The following is a 15,431-nucleotide window of genomic DNA, read 5'->3' on the forward strand; positions in this document are numbered from 1 at the left end:
ACAACCTCCCCCCGGCCCTGTAAAAGGTGCCATCACACATTTCAAACGGAGCTAAGTGTGAGATTTTAGAAAGACCAGTGGGTTGATTCCTCAAATCCCGAAAGTCAGCAGACCGGAGGCGAGGTTGGGTGGATTGGTGGTGACCCCTCTGTAGCCTATGACGACCTGGCCAAAGGCTGCCAGGGAAAGGCTGAGCCATGGACATCCTTCCCTGCTTCATGGGGCTTCAGCACTTGGATTGCCTTCTCATGGCATTGTCATTCCCTTTACTACGGGAAATTGTCCTGCCCCCTGGCAATGTGCTTATTCTTCTAGAGCAGCATTGGGAAGCTGCAGCTCGGGTGGGCTCTGAACGCCACAGTGGAATCCAAACAGCGAGCTTGGGTTTGGGGTCTGCGTGGCTTTGTTTTAATTCATCAGATCCAACTGTCCCAGTGGCACCAACTTCTCAGATTCTTGACACCCACAGCTGAAGTTCCCCCACTTAAGCTTGTTCTTTCTTCTTTTTCTCCTTTCTGGAACACAGTGGAACTGACAGCTGGGTTATAAAACCCTAAGCCTCCTCTGTGAGCTCCTCTGGGGGAACAAACCTCTTGCTAAGGGGAGAAAATAGAATTTCAAGTATATACACAGGTGATAGAAATAGAGGAGGAGGCCATCAAAGACCTCAAAATAAACAGGCAAGGGCAGGCCCAGGGACAGCACAAGGACTGCTGCCTGCAGGTCCCTCTCCAGGCCCTCAGGGAGCCCATGTGACAGGCCCCCAATACCACAGTCTGCCCCCTGCCTTATAGGGAGCAGGAGCCCTAGGAGGAGCTGAGGCAGCTCTGATTTTGAAACCTAAGAAATATGTTGACTCTTCTCCTGTCTGGAGGGTCCAAAAGCCAGGAGAGACCCTCTGGCTTGGTTTCTATGCAGAACCTCCAAGGTGGAAATGGGCATGCTGTAAAATCTACCTCTGAATTTCCCTGCTCCCTCAGGGGTCTCCTGATCTGAGTAAGAGACGAGTGGTCCCTGAAGCCATCCCACCAGGTCAGGAGTGGACGGGCCTGAGGAGCTTTCAAGGGCTAGTGGGGTGTTCAGGGAGTGGAAACAGGCTTGGGCCATGTCGGGGGAAGAGGAAAGGGGGTGGAGTGGGCCGCCAGAGACCCCTCCTTCCTTGAGGGGAACCTGGAACGGGAACAGTAACAGGAAACTCAAGGGCCGGTTCTCTCCTGGTGCTGGCAGGGCCGGGTGAGCTGCACTGGCTCTGGGAGGCGGGAAGTGGCTCTCTTGAGGGTGGCCAGGTGCCAGCTCCCCAGGCTCTGCAGCACAGCCTGCTGCTCCTGTGGGCAGGGGGCTTAAGACGGGAGGTCAGTTCTTGTAGTTCTTGGGTCTGGAGGCAGAAGGGGGCAGGGCGGTCTGTCCTGTCTTTGGAACCCTGGCCAGGCATGTGCCCACACTCTCCGGCTCCTCCAGGTCCCATTGCTGAAGGTGAGCCTCAGCCAGCAGAGCCCCCTGCAACCCAAGAGTCATAAACCCACTCCAGCTTGCCTTGGCCTCGATGCCGACCCTCTTCTTCCCCTTCCCTCCAGGACTCCAGGGAGGGAGATGATCCATCCTAAATAGATCCCTTGGTCCTCAGAGAGCAAGACCCAGACTTTCCAGGGATCACTGCAAGTGACACCTCCCTACCTCCCCTCTGTGCCCTCACCCCTTCCAGGGTCTTCCACAGCCTGGACAGGGTGGAGCCTCCTAGAAGCCCCAGGGAAGAGGGGAGTTAGAAGTTCACCAGCTTCCTTCCTGCGAGGAAGGCAAGTGCTGCAAGCCAGACCCTCACCCAGCACCAGCAGCACCCTACTCCCCAGCCCTTTCCCCTGTAGCCACTAGGGGCAAGGGCTGTGGGAAGCAGGGGGAGGTGACACAAGAGAACTGCTGGAGTCCAGAGCAGCCAGGGCTTGAGACCCCTTCAGTGGGCAGCCCACTCCACCCGTCAGAACCCCTGAATGCAGTCATAAGGGACAGCTGCCACCCAGCCTCCTCACAGAGTGCCAGGTCCCACTCAGGGTGTAGGACCCTCAGCTGAGCCAGTCCGAGGAGAGCCAGGAACTCCAAGGGCAGCCAGCTCTAGGCCTAGTTTCCAAAGTATATGGGAGCTCCTTCTGGAGCTTTCTGTTGCTCCATGCAGGGCATCACAAACTAGGAATGAAGGGGAAGAGAGAGGGATGGGATATCAGGACCACAGTCTCAGGGCCTAGGCACAGCCTGGCTCTGCGAGACCACATGACTGACTATTGACCTAGAAAGCTGGACACTGGCCTCCCACCCATGACCAGGGAGCAAGGACCTGAGGGAAGAGTCCAGTGCAGCTGACCCACCCCAGCCTGCCTCCCCTCAGCCAAAGACTGTTCTCAGAGAGCCCCTCCTGTACCACCTCTCTCTTGCTGTGTTAACTGCACCTATTGCCAATGGCTTCCAGAATGCAGAGGAGAACTCCCGCATCTCCATCACCTTCTTCCGCCTCTTCCGGGTCATGCGCTTGGTCAAGCTGCTGAGCCGTGGGGAGGGTATCCGGACCCTGCTGTGGACCTTCATCAAATCCTTCCAGGTAACCAGGCCACCTTCCCAATGCAGTGGGAGACAACCTTTGGGATCCTGGGGTGAGCTGGGGCTCCCCTGCCCCCACCCCTGGAGCTCCCTGGACCTGAGCTGTCACAGAAAGCAAGGGGCCTGGGGCTGGCCCTTCCTCTGCTGCTCAGCATGTGTGTGAGGGCAACTTCCCACCAGGCACCTTGCTTTCCTCATTTCTGAGATGAGAGGATGAAACTAGATCTGTGGTTTTTCAAAAGTCAACTCCCAGAGCCCCACATTTCCCCGAAGGCAGGGTACAGAGGGTGGGAGGAGAGGGGAGGCTGAGGTGGTTCTCTCTCTCCTCTCATTTATGTATTTCTCCTCAAGAATTTACTGGACAAAGGGATTATGTGGGATAGAACATATCAGAAAAACATGGGTCTAGCTCATCTGAAACCACTCTGGCCCCCTCAAATTCCTGCAGTTTGGGAATCTCCCAGCCAAGTCTGCTGACCCTACCTGGTTGTGGTCCTAGCCAAACTCTAAGGGACCCTGGAGTCACTCCACTCCAGGAAAGCAGACCCCCCATAGGGCCCCAGGATTGCCTGACTACTGCATAATTAATTTCCTTTTCTCAGCCATCGTTTTCCACCTGTAAAAACAGGCTCACAGTCACCTCTGGCAGCTCTGAGGAGTGTTATGTAAGTGTGAAGTTAAAGAGAAGCAAAGCAGTTAGGTCCCTGGGATTCCTTGGAGATGACGGCAGCAGCCCCTACTGCTCCCCTGGCCCCGCGCAGAAGGCAGGCCTCTCTCCTCCTGTGGAAGTGCCACTCTCAGAGTCCCCAGGATGGAGAATCATCATCTCTAAAGAACAATCTCCATGTCCCCTGCCCTGGCCAGTCCAGGCCTCAGATAGGGCATAGAGTTGGTCTCTGGTCCAGGTGTGTCTCCTGCTGTGGTTGGAGCCAGAGCTGTCACAGGAAGTAAGGGGCCTGGGGCTGGCCAGAGGATAGATACTCTAGGGCCCCTGCTTCCCTGCTCTGGAGGCCCCTCCCAAAGGCAGTCCCCTCCAGGCAGGGACAGAAACCATCTGCTGGTCCAGCAGTCAAGGCCTCAGCCTGGTCACACTCTGGGAGCCAGTGCTCCTCCAGCCCCAGCCCAAGCTGACTCCCCACCTAACAAGGAGCTGCAGCTCCCCACACGGCCCTGCTCAGCCCCCAGGTGGGGGAGGGGCGGCTCTCTGGGGATTTGAATCCTCAGCCCTCATGGAAGCAGGACTGGGGGCTGACCTGGTTACTGATCCCTAGGGTCAAAAGCTGTGGTGGCCGTATAGCCCCAACCCCAACGTTTCCCTGGGCTGGAAAGAGACAACAGGCTGGGGTGACCATGAGGAATGGCACTCTGAGAAGCCCAGTGCAGCTGGATGAGAAAAGCATTGAGTGAGCTCGCAGCGCCATCTAGTGTTGTGTGGCCGATGGCGACGCATTTCCTTCGGAGCAAGCATGTGGGCTCTTGGATCCCACAAAAGTAACTGGTGTGGAGGCCCAAAGTGCTTTCCCCAGCTGAGGCTCTGGAAAATTAAGTTGTCAGATAATATGTTGAGTGAATAAAACCTTTGGCATGTGACTCTGCGAGGTAGTGCACTAAGCACTCAGTAAGCCTCAAGTCATTTAAACGCCACAAACCCCCAGAGGCCATTGTTGTTCCCACGCTCAGATGAGGAAACTGCAGCTCAGAGAGGTTCGGTAACTTGCCCAAGCTCTGGTATCTGGAAAGTATTTTCACAACAGTAAATCCTGCTCCCACAACTAGTGGAGCAAAAGTCAGCTGAATAAAGAGGGGCACAGCCCACCTCCTCCACCTCTCCCCAGGTGTCAATGGCCAGCGGGGAGCACATCCTCCACCACTCTCTCCTTCCTCATGCTAATATTCCTGCGCAATTGAAGGAGGTTCAGCTCCCCCTGACTCTGCTCACTGCAGTAGTGCGGCACAGCATCCATCGTGCTGCAGCCTGCCGGGGTGGATCTCTGTGCTATAGCGTCACCTGCCTGGGTTCCATCCCCAGCACCACAAAAAGCAAATAAAAAACTAAAATGAGAAGTCAATGCTCATTTCTCAGGCTCTTCTAGGTGCCCAGTTCTTCTGTAGGGCTCTTGGAAGTGCCCCCTGCCCAAAGTCAGGCAGCAGCTGATGGCTGCAGAGAAGGGGACACAGTGCTCCCTGGGAAGGGATCTTGTCCCCTGGGCCTAATTGGTGTCCTCTATGATTCCTTCCAGGCCCTGCCCTATGTGGCCCTTCTGATAGTGATGCTGTTCTTCATCTATGCAGTCATTGGGATGCAGGTAGGAAGAGCTCCCCACCCTCACTCCCTGACCAGGGCCCCAGGCCTGGGTTCTGTAACTGGTAAGGAAAAACTCAGAATTATGCAGTTGGCCTCAGAAAAAAACAACCCCTTCTTAGAAACAGCAAGAAGACTCTGATCTGCACCCCCCTGCTTTGCCCATGTCTGATGGGCCTGAGAATTCCCCTCCAACCAGTGGCATTCAGAAACTAAGGACTGAGAGGGAAGAAGACAGAGGGAAAGGAGAACAGGAGGAAGGTAGTGCCTCCTCAAACATGCAGCAGTTCCTGGGGCCTCCCCTTCCCAGATGCCCACTACTCCTTCTCCTTCCCCAAACCAGAGTTCTTCAGCCTCCTCAGGGCTCCGGCTGAGTTCCCCAAGTCAGACTGGGACAGCCCTTCCCCTCCCCAGCACTGCACACTGGCCAGGAGCTTAAGCAAGCTCCCCACTTGCTCAGTGCAGAAAGACCTGAAGGTTGGTAGTCCAAACCTTTGTGATGAAAAACCCTCCCTTGACACCTGATAAAAGGGACCGGTTTCCAGGATAAGCATAGTTTTAAAGGGGCAGGAAAAAATAAAATAAAAAAGAAGAAACCTCTGATTTCAGGGATGAATTAAATTTGTCCAAGCCCCAGATCACCCATTCAATATCACTCCAAATCCAATAACCTAAATTGGGAGTGTTTGGACATAGGAGCTAAAATGGCAAACAAAGGAAGGCAGTGGACCCTGCGTCCCCACCCAGCAGGTCCTGATCACGGCCTCCACTCCTCTCAGCCCCAGCTCCTGCTGGCTGTGGGGACCTTGGCTGAGGGCCAAGGGCACAATTCTTCTTACATATGTCCACGGATAATTGGGACCAAGACTTGGGGGGGGTGCTGCAGGTGCTGTCCGGGTCACATCAGGAGACTCTGGGGTATAGTTTGGACAATCTTTGAGTTACTTTGTCCCCTAAAGAGACTATTGAAAAACAGTGTTGGAAATTAGGGTCCTCTTCTCACAGGTCACTGAATTTCTCTTCCTTTCCTCTGCTAGGTATTTGGAAAAATTGCCCTGAATGACACCACAGAGATCAACCGGAACAACAATTTTCAGACCTTCCCCCAAGCTGTGCTGCTGCTCTTCAGGTGGGTGTCCAAGGACACAGGTGCACACATACACATCTGCATGATGACCTGTGGCCAGGTGTAAAGAAGAGTGAAGTGAGTTCGGAGGGTGAGAAAGAATGGAGTGGGTGCTCCCCTCACTACCCCTCCCCTTTCATTGTGATTTGTATTAACGTTCCATGAGCACTGAGTAGTCCATGAGTACTGGACTACTGGACACTGAAACCTGCTGGTAACCATCTAAAGCCGTTATAGGACCAAAGTCAAATATTGAAAGCACCCTGGCTTGGGATCTGAACAGGTTCAAAGCCAAGTTTGCAGCATGCTGGCTTTGTGACCTTGAGTAGGACATCTACTTTCTCTGAGCCTCAGTTTCCCCATAAAACAAATATAGGTGTTGATCACTATGCCAGTGTGTGTGCCATCTGCTGTGTTAGGTGGTTACGTCCACCTGCACTGACTTTTATATGCACTGAAGTCAGCCTTGAGCCTCTACATTTCCTGGAAGACCACCACCTCTGGAATGCTGGGGAGGGAGTGTTTCCCACAGTGTCCCTGATTGACTCTGTTCTGCAGCCCGCTTCTTCTCATCCAGGTCATGATAATCCCTGGACCAGATGACTTCTAAAGTCTATGCTAGCTCATCTATTCTATATGTGGCACTAGGAGAGGTAGTGAGCCCTGGAGTCCCCTTCCCAAGGGTCTCAGATAACCCACCTTTACCATGTCTCACAGGACCCATTCCCTAAACCCAAGTATCATAATTGCTCAAAAATGCATTATATCAGACTAGTGGACTCCCTAAGTAGCAGTCTGACATCACCACCTCCCTTAGATTATAAACTATCAGAACACAGGTCAACTGCCACTCCACAGCAGCCTTAAAAGCCCGTGCCACATTTAAATATGGAGTTGGACACAGATTTCAGAATGATCACCTGGGCCCATCTCCCCTCCTTTCCTTGATGACAGAAGACATTTCTTTAGAGAATAAATTTGTAACAGTGCTAAGGATAGGGGGAAAAAAACTGGCATGTAAGAGTGCCTTAGGTGAACCAGAAATGTTGAGGGATTCCTAAATGGAGAAAGCAGGTTGGATTCAACTGTCAAAGGAACAAGAGCCAAGGAGCACACACCTCCAGACAGGGTGAGACTATGGGGAAGTGAGAGCAGCCCAGGGAGTCTCTAGGCTCAGGGTCAACAGATGCAAGGCACAGGAAAGACCTGGGGCTATGGTCCCGGAGCCCTGGTTCCTTAGGGACTTATTCTATTGGGGATCATTTGCTAATTCTTGCAAGCTGGAAGCACCATCACGTGACATTTCATCCCTGGACTTTGGAGTTTGGAGAGACAGAGCATCCTCCTCCCCTAAGGGAACCCACACTCAAAAAGAAGCCACCTGCCCAGTCTACCTGCAACATATCTTGTCTCCCTTTCATGATCCCCAGGAAGGATCCTGGGAGGAGGACTTCATCCAGAGAGCTATGAACTGAGTTCTCCATCCCAAAGAGAAATCAACAATAATCCCAAAGTACTTGGGAGAAACTAACATCAAGAAAGAGAGGCCTCACACTTGATTCACAGATGAATGAGGAATAAATATAATTATCTTAAATATAATGTAAATATAATAAATATAACTAATATCTTTAGAGAGACTAGAGAACATCACCCATCTGTTAATTAGAAGAAGTGCAGCAGCAGCAACAACAACAACAACCCTTATTAAAAAGAGCAAAGTGAGCTGGGCACAGTGGTGAATGCCTATGATCCCAGTGACTTGGGATGCTGAAGCAGGAAGATCACAAGTTCAAAGACAATCTCATCAATTTAGTGAGGTCCTAAACAAGTTAATGAGATCCTGTCTCAAAAAAAATTAAAAATAAAATAAAAAGGACTGGGGATATAGTTCACAGGTAAAGTAACCCCTGGGATAAATCTCCAGGAAGAGGGGGGAGGGGACTAAAGTATGTACTAAAAAGAGAAAAATACAGTGGTTGAAATATTTTTTTTAAAAGTAGGATGTAGAGCAGAGGGGACACAGCAGAAGAATGAATTGATGCACTGAAAGATTAACCAGGGAATTCTCCTTAGATAGCTAAAGGACAAAAAGAAAATATGAAATGAAAAATCCTGTCTCTGAAATATAAATTCCAGACCAAAAAACCCAGAAGGAATGGAGAGAGTAAAATAAAGGAATGTGATCAATTAAAACTTTAAATAATAAAAGTGTGAACTTTCAGTTTGAAATTGCCTTCTAAGTGCAGAATAGACACATTATGATTACCTTTTAGAATATCAACAATAAAGAAAATATCTTAAAATCTTAAAAAGTGGGAAAACATCAACAAATTGAAGTTTCACAAGGCCTGATATCAAAGTGAGAAAAAGATGCTGCAAGAAACCAAAACTACAAGTCAATACTCCTGGTGAGCATCGATGCAAAAATCCTCAACAAAATACTAGCAACTGAATTAAACCGTACATTAAAAATATGATTCCCCATGATCAAGTGGGATTTAAACCTGGAATGCAGGGGTGGTTTAACATATGCTGATCAATAATGTGATACAGCACATTAACAAAATGAAGGATGGAAACTATATGATCCTCTCAATAGATGCAGAAAAAGCATTTGACAAAATTCATCCTCCTTCCATATTAAAACCTTTCAATCAATCAGGCATAGAAGCAAGGTACCTCAATACAATAAATACCATGTATGTAAAGTCCACAGTTAACATTATGCTCAATACTCAGAAACAAGGAAAGGGTGCCCACTCTCAGACATCCAAGTAGGAAAGGAAGAAGTGAAATTATCCCTTTGCTGATAACATGATCTTGTACAGAAAACCCTAAAGATTCCACACCAAAAAGAAAGAAAACAAAAACAAAACTGTGGCCTGGAGTTGTGGCTCAGCAGTAGAGTGCTTGCCTAGCACGTACAAGGCCCTGGGTTCAATCCTCAGCACCACATAAAAATAAATAAATAAAATAAAGATATTGTGTCCAACTACAACTAAAAAATGAACATTAAAAAAACTGTTAGAACTGATAAATAAATTCAGTAAAATTTCAGGCTACAAAATCAGCACACAAAAATCATTAGTGCATTTCTTTGCACTAGCAGCACACTATCTGTAAAAAAAATTAAGAAACCAATGCCATTCACTATAGCATGTAGAAATAAAAATAAACTTAACCAAGAAGATGAAAGATCTGTATACTGAAAACTATAAAACACTGATGAAAAAAATAGTTGGCAACACAAATTAATGGAAAGGTATCCCATGTGCATGGATTAAAAGATTTAATATTGTTAAAATGTTCATACTGCCCAATGCAATCTATAAATTCAGTGCAATCCCTACCAAATTGCCAATGTCATTTTTCACAGAAATAGAAACAAAATGTTTATGAAACCACCAATGACCCTGAATAGCCACAGCAATCTGGAGGGAAACACACACACACACACACACTCACACACACACACACACACACACACCTGGAGGTATCACACTATCTGACTTCAAATCCATTAAAAAACCTATAGTAATCAAAACAGCCTGATAGTTTAAAAACATACACATAAAAACAGATGCATAGAAACAGACAAATGGAAAATTGACAAATGGAACAGGACAGAGATCCCAGAAATAAACCCAACGTTTATGGTCAATTGATTTTTGACAAAGGTGCCAAGATCACACAATGGAGAAAAAACAGTCTCTCCAGTGAATGGTGTTGCTGAAGAAGAAAAAGATTGATTTGCAAAGCATCAACTGGCCTTGGACTTCTCTTCAACAAAGGTGCACACTCAAAGCTAATGGAATAATGTGTTCAAAATTACAAGGAAAATGTACTTAGTTAGACTCCTATATTCAATCTCATCAGTATTCAAGTAGCAACTCAAAATAAACATTTCCAAAAATACAAGAACCTCAAAAGTTTACTCTCTCACATAACCCTGCCTCATTGTAATTATACAGTTATATACTTCCACAGAATGAAGAAGGAATCTAAAAAGAGAATGAGCAACATCAAGAGTGAAGAAACTGTTGTAATACTTATTGTTATGACTTAGAAAAATAGAGACTGTAAAATTTATATGAAGATTTTTGCAGTACTGGAGATCAAGCCAAAATAATTGTTAAGAGGAAAAATCTTAATAACAATTTGGAAGTAGAATCCCATATTATCTCAACAAGTTTGGAAGTGAGATAATAGTAAATTGAGAAACATGAAATTATGCCAAGATTCTTCTCTTGTACCAAGAGAAGAAGTGGATACTGTGTCACTCTTTATGCAACCAAGGGGAAAATGTGTACAAATACATACATTAAATATTGAAAGGTCAACTAGAAAAATGGAAATGGAATGTGTACATTCCAAGCCACAAAATAGAAAAAAATGGACAAAAAAACCTTAGCAATTTATGAAAATGAAGGAAGGGCTACTTTTGTAGCAAAATAAAATTGGAAAAATTAGAAGACAGAACAAAGATAATAAGAACAAAGATACTAATGATTACTAAAAATTAAATGAGTTAAGTTTCTCCATTAAAAGATCAATAATCCAGGGCTGGGGATGTGGCTCAGTGGTTAAGTGACCATGGGTTCAATCCCCAGTACCAAAAAAAAAAAAAAAATTCTAGCCATAGCCTATTTCTGAGAGAGGATGAAAATAAAGGGCTAGAGAAGGCATGCAAAGCAGTGCTTGAGGTGTCGATGTGACAACTGCAGTACCAGGGGAAAGGCATCATATAAGACAAAGGGGGCATTTGGCACTGGTAAAGGAAAAGTCCACCAAGATCATTCCACCATATGACAATCATAAAACTACAGGAGCCTAACCATACACTTTGGAAGTGGATCTGATAGATGGGGATAGAACTCTAAGGAGAAAATACACACACACACACACACACACTCACACACTCACACACACACACGGGGAGTTGAATGCAGGTCACAAAAAATGACAGATCAGACAGATCAAAGTAGAAGAAATGGTAAAGCAAAGCCAAATAACACAGTTAACAGATTAATAAATTACTGTTCATTAATGGCAAAAGACACATCCTTTATAAGCACCTAGAAACATTCACAAAAATTAGCCATAACTTATCTCACAAAGCAGAATTTAATAAATCCTAAAACTTCTCTGACCTCAATATAGCAAAATTAGAAACTAACCATAAAAACAGTTGCCCTGCTCAGAAATTAGTGATAGTGTTGTATCTGACATACATGAGATGACCCATCAATACCAAAGGAAAATTCAGAATGTAAAATTTATTCATTTTTAAAATTATAATAAGTAAACTAATAGATGGTTAAAAAATAGCAAAAAAACCCCACCAAAATGTGAAGAAATGCATTCGTAAAAAATAAAAGCATAAATCAGCCAAATATAAAACAAAAGTAGATTTTATCAATAAATGCTAAAGCTGATTAAAAAAAAACAATAAATAAGACTTTTATCAAATCCAGATTTTTTTAAAAGGCACAACAATATTAGGCATACAAAAAGCAACATAATTATGGATGTAGAAGTGATTTTTAGAATTATAAGATAATTGTATGCTTTTTTAATGGCACCTCAGGTGATCAGCTACTTGAAGATGCTGAACATCTTTCCAGCCACTCACTGTTAGAAACTCATTAAAGTAGACCATGAACGTAAACTTGGTACCGTTCATGAGAAGTGAATGGCCATAGACATTGCTTCTGGCCCCCTGAGGAAAGGGCGGAAGGGTTATGTGGTTTGAATCAGTGGCTGGAACGACAAACTGAGGTTTCCCTGTGAAGCACAGCTGTGTGCACCTGCAACTGAGTAAGGGCTATTCCTGTTATAAACCAAGGCGAACTGGAGAAAAACACGTGCAGATCTATTCAGGGTTGCATTGTGTTGAATGTTCTCCATGTGGTTATTGTGAAAAAGAATACTTCTGGTTGGACTAATACTACTGTGCTTCATCACCTAGGACCCCAAAGAGCTAGCAAACCCCACAGATTTTCTAATAGCTCTAAATATCCACCAATTGTGTGTATGTGTGTGTGTGTGTGTGTTTATAAAAACCTGTGTTAGTTAGATTTCTATCACTGTGCCAAAATGCCTGAGAAAATTCACTAAATAAGGAGAAAAAGGGCTTGGGGTTGTAGCTTGGTGGTAGAGCATGGGTGAGGCCCTGGGTTCTATCCTTAGCATCACACAAAAATAAATAAATTAAATAAAGGTTTACAAAAAGGAGAAAAGGTTTGTTTTTGCTCAAGGTTTCAGGGATTTCAGTCTATGGTTATTTAACTTCACTTCTTTGGGCCTGTGGTGAGACAGAACATCTGATAGAAAGCTCATGGTGGACCAGAGCTGCCCACCTCATGGAGACCAAGAAGCAAAGAAAGTAAGGAAAGGGACAGGTTTCCTATATCTTCTTCCAGTGTATGACCCCAGTGACTTCACTCCCTCCCCTAGGCCCCACCTCCTCAAGGTTCCACAGCCTCCAAACAGAGCCACAGACTAGGGACCAAACCTTCAACCATGTGCCTTCAGGGGACATCCCAGATCTAGACTACAGCAAAGCCCTAAACAAAGAATGTAAGAAACCTAGAACACAAGTGTGCACAGTTTAGCCTCATGTTCCTCCACCTGTGCTGCAACACAGCCACCACCATGTTGTCTTGAAGAAACAGGATACTAAGAAAAATAAGCAAGAGGCCAAAGAATACTCAAGACGTTGGGCCAAGAAAATGAAGGAGGTCAAAGAAAAATGTCAGGAACAGACTGCCCAATGATAGAGGCTGTACTCTCTGAGACCGTCTACCTCTAGGTTTGAGTCCAGTCAAAACCAAGATTTTCTAAATGTAACAAATAAGATTAGACCTTAAAAGGGGGATGAGGATATTATGAGCAAATTTATGTCAATATATTTAAAAATATAAAGTCAATGATGTTATATAGGGAAATACAAAGAAAAATTTTAAAACATTAACTGATAAAAGCAATAATCAATGGAAAAAATGCAAGCTTAGAAGACATTTAAAAGGTTTTCCACAAATAAAACAGTAAACAGTTTTCTGGCTTGTCACAGATTCAATATAGATTTGATGTAAGTATAGGCATCTCATATAAGATGTAGGTTGGTACCACTGTAACATTGGAATGCTCTAAATAAATAAATAGCATTAACTATGATAAAAATTGAAAAAATCGTCAAAATTTTAGCCTTCAAAAAGGCCCAAGCCTTAATATTTTTATTTGTGAGTTCTAACAAACTATAAAAGAATAGACCATTCCTATATTATAAAAATTTTCAGGATTAGAAAGAGGTGGCAAACCTCTACACTCATCCCATAATATGAACATAAACCTAATATTAATAAGGGAAGGAGAAAAAAAACAAGTTATAAAAATGAAAATATGAATGGGATTGGGGATGTAGCTCAGCAATAGAGTACTTGCCCAGTATGAGTGCTTCGCTGGGTTCAATCCTCAGAATAGGAAGAGGAGAGGAGAAGAGAGGAGAAGAGAGGAGAAGAGAGGAGAAGAGAAAATGTGTTGACATAATTGTCAATGTTTGAAAACGACAAAAAAAAAAAAAGCCCAATCCAAGTAGAAAATCCAAGCAAAATAATTACAAATCTCTGTAATAATGAATAGGATCAGTAAGGTGGGGAATTAACAAAGAGGAAGAATCATTATATTGTACTTGAAATAGCTAATTAGAAAACATAATGGATAAGATCCTATACTATCACTCTTTCTGCCTGTCAAATCAGAATCTGATCTGGAATATTATATTGCAAGTTTTGTCCAAAGCAATATAATATAAACATTATATTGGTTATTTAACTTCATTTCTTTGCAAGTTTTGTCCACTGCAATAAGAAAAATAAATTGAAAGTTAAGAATCAGATAAGAAACAAAAAAGCAAAAAAAAAAAAAAAAATTGCCAGTTCAGAATGTACAAGAGAAACTACAGATAAACTGTTGAAACCAGGAAGAAAGTTCTGCAAATCTGTATATAAAATCAGTTATTCTACACTATAACAAACTAATATAATTTAAAACTGCATCTTTTTGTTTGTTTGTTTGAGCTGGGTCTCACTATGTTGCCCAAGCTAGCATCAAAATCCTAGGCTTAAGGGATCATCCTGCTTCACTCCCAAGTAACTGGGACTATTGGTTTATAGGACCATGCCTGGCAAACTGCACCATTTTAAATATGCAACAAAATAAAGAAGGTACTTAAAAATAATGTAACAAAGGATGTATATGGGGAAATCATAAAATTTTACTGAAGACATTAAGTAAGGACTACATAAATGGATGCCATGTTCATGGCTGAAAGACCTTGTATCCTAAAGTTGTCAAGATTCCTTAATCTAAATTTTAATGCAATTCCACAAGACTCTCAATAGAACTATTCATAGAACTTGATGAACTGATTCTAATGTGTCTAAGGAATAGAAAAAGAAAGTGAACAATCAAGACAAATGAAAAACAAGAAACTGGAATTCATGCCCTATGAGAGAACAAGGTTCACTATAAACTATAATAATTAAGACAACATGGTACCAATGCTCCTTGGCAAGTAAACCTATGGAATAGAATGAAAAGACTAGCACAAGATTCACACGTCTATGGAAATAGAATTTATATCAGAAGAGCTATTTCAAATCAGTAGGCAAATCATATGAAGAAAAGTGTTATCTATGCAGAAAAAGATGAAAGCATATTCCTACCTCATATCAAAATAAAATTCAGGTTAATGTGTTATTGTGAAAAATGAAACTTTGGAAGCTTGAGGAGAATATCTTAATGTCCTCAAACAGGAAAGGACTTATTAAATGAGAGGCAAAGAGCACAAAACATAGTGCAAAAAATTATAAATTTGACCTCATTAAAATAAAAAACTTAGATTTATCAAAATATACCTTAAAAAAAAAACCTAGAGAGACAGACCAGTCACAGGCTGGAGGAAGATACTTGAAATGCATATGAATAACAAAGGATGGTGGTAAAAACCACCTAAAGGACCCAACAAATGAAGAGGAAGACAACTCATGAATCAACAAGCAAAAACAGCAACATGCAATTCAACAGAAGGTGAAATTAAATTTCTCAACCCACTGGGGGTGTTAAAACTAAACAAAAACAGCAATGAAGTATCATTTCACACCATCGTGTGAGCAACACACTTTAAAATCCACTGAGAGCTGATGGGTCTGTGGAGAATGGCATTTCTCCTACCCTGTGAAAGGGGTCTGCACTGGAGAATATGCACCACCTAGTAAATATGAAAACACATGTGTCTTCATCTGGCAATCCCACCCCTGGGCAGATGCCCGAGATGTGGACATGCCTGGTCTTCACAGTGTTAATTATAATAGAAAAAAATTTTAATTGAAAAACCTAGATGTCTCTCAACAG

General features: G+C 44.0%; 1 protein-coding gene across 35 annotated transcripts in view; it reads left to right on the plus strand.

The window, feature by feature from the left end:
* Positions 1–15,431, plus strand: part of Cacna1c (calcium voltage-gated channel subunit alpha1 C) — a 699,954-nt gene that overhangs the window by 657,240 nt on the left and 27,283 nt on the right. For all 35 annotated transcript variants that reach the window (XM_058584157.1, XM_058584165.1, XM_058584160.1 and 32 more), the window contains 3 exons: positions 2,459–2,587; positions 4,827–4,892; positions 5,926–6,017. In XM_058584157.1, the coding sequence (XP_058440140.1) occupies positions 2,459–2,587; positions 4,827–4,892; positions 5,926–6,017 (287 nt within the window). The remainder of the gene's footprint in view (positions 1–2,458; positions 2,588–4,826; positions 4,893–5,925; positions 6,018–15,431) is intronic.

The sequence above is a fragment of the Marmota monax genome, unplaced genomic scaffold (assembly GCF_021218885.2).
Source record: "Marmota monax isolate L192 unplaced genomic scaffold, Marmota_monax_Labrador192_F-V1.1 WCK01_AAM20220418_F8-fsc00163, whole genome shotgun sequence".
NCBI classification, from domain to species: domain Eukaryota; kingdom Metazoa; phylum Chordata; class Mammalia; order Rodentia; family Sciuridae; genus Marmota; species Marmota monax.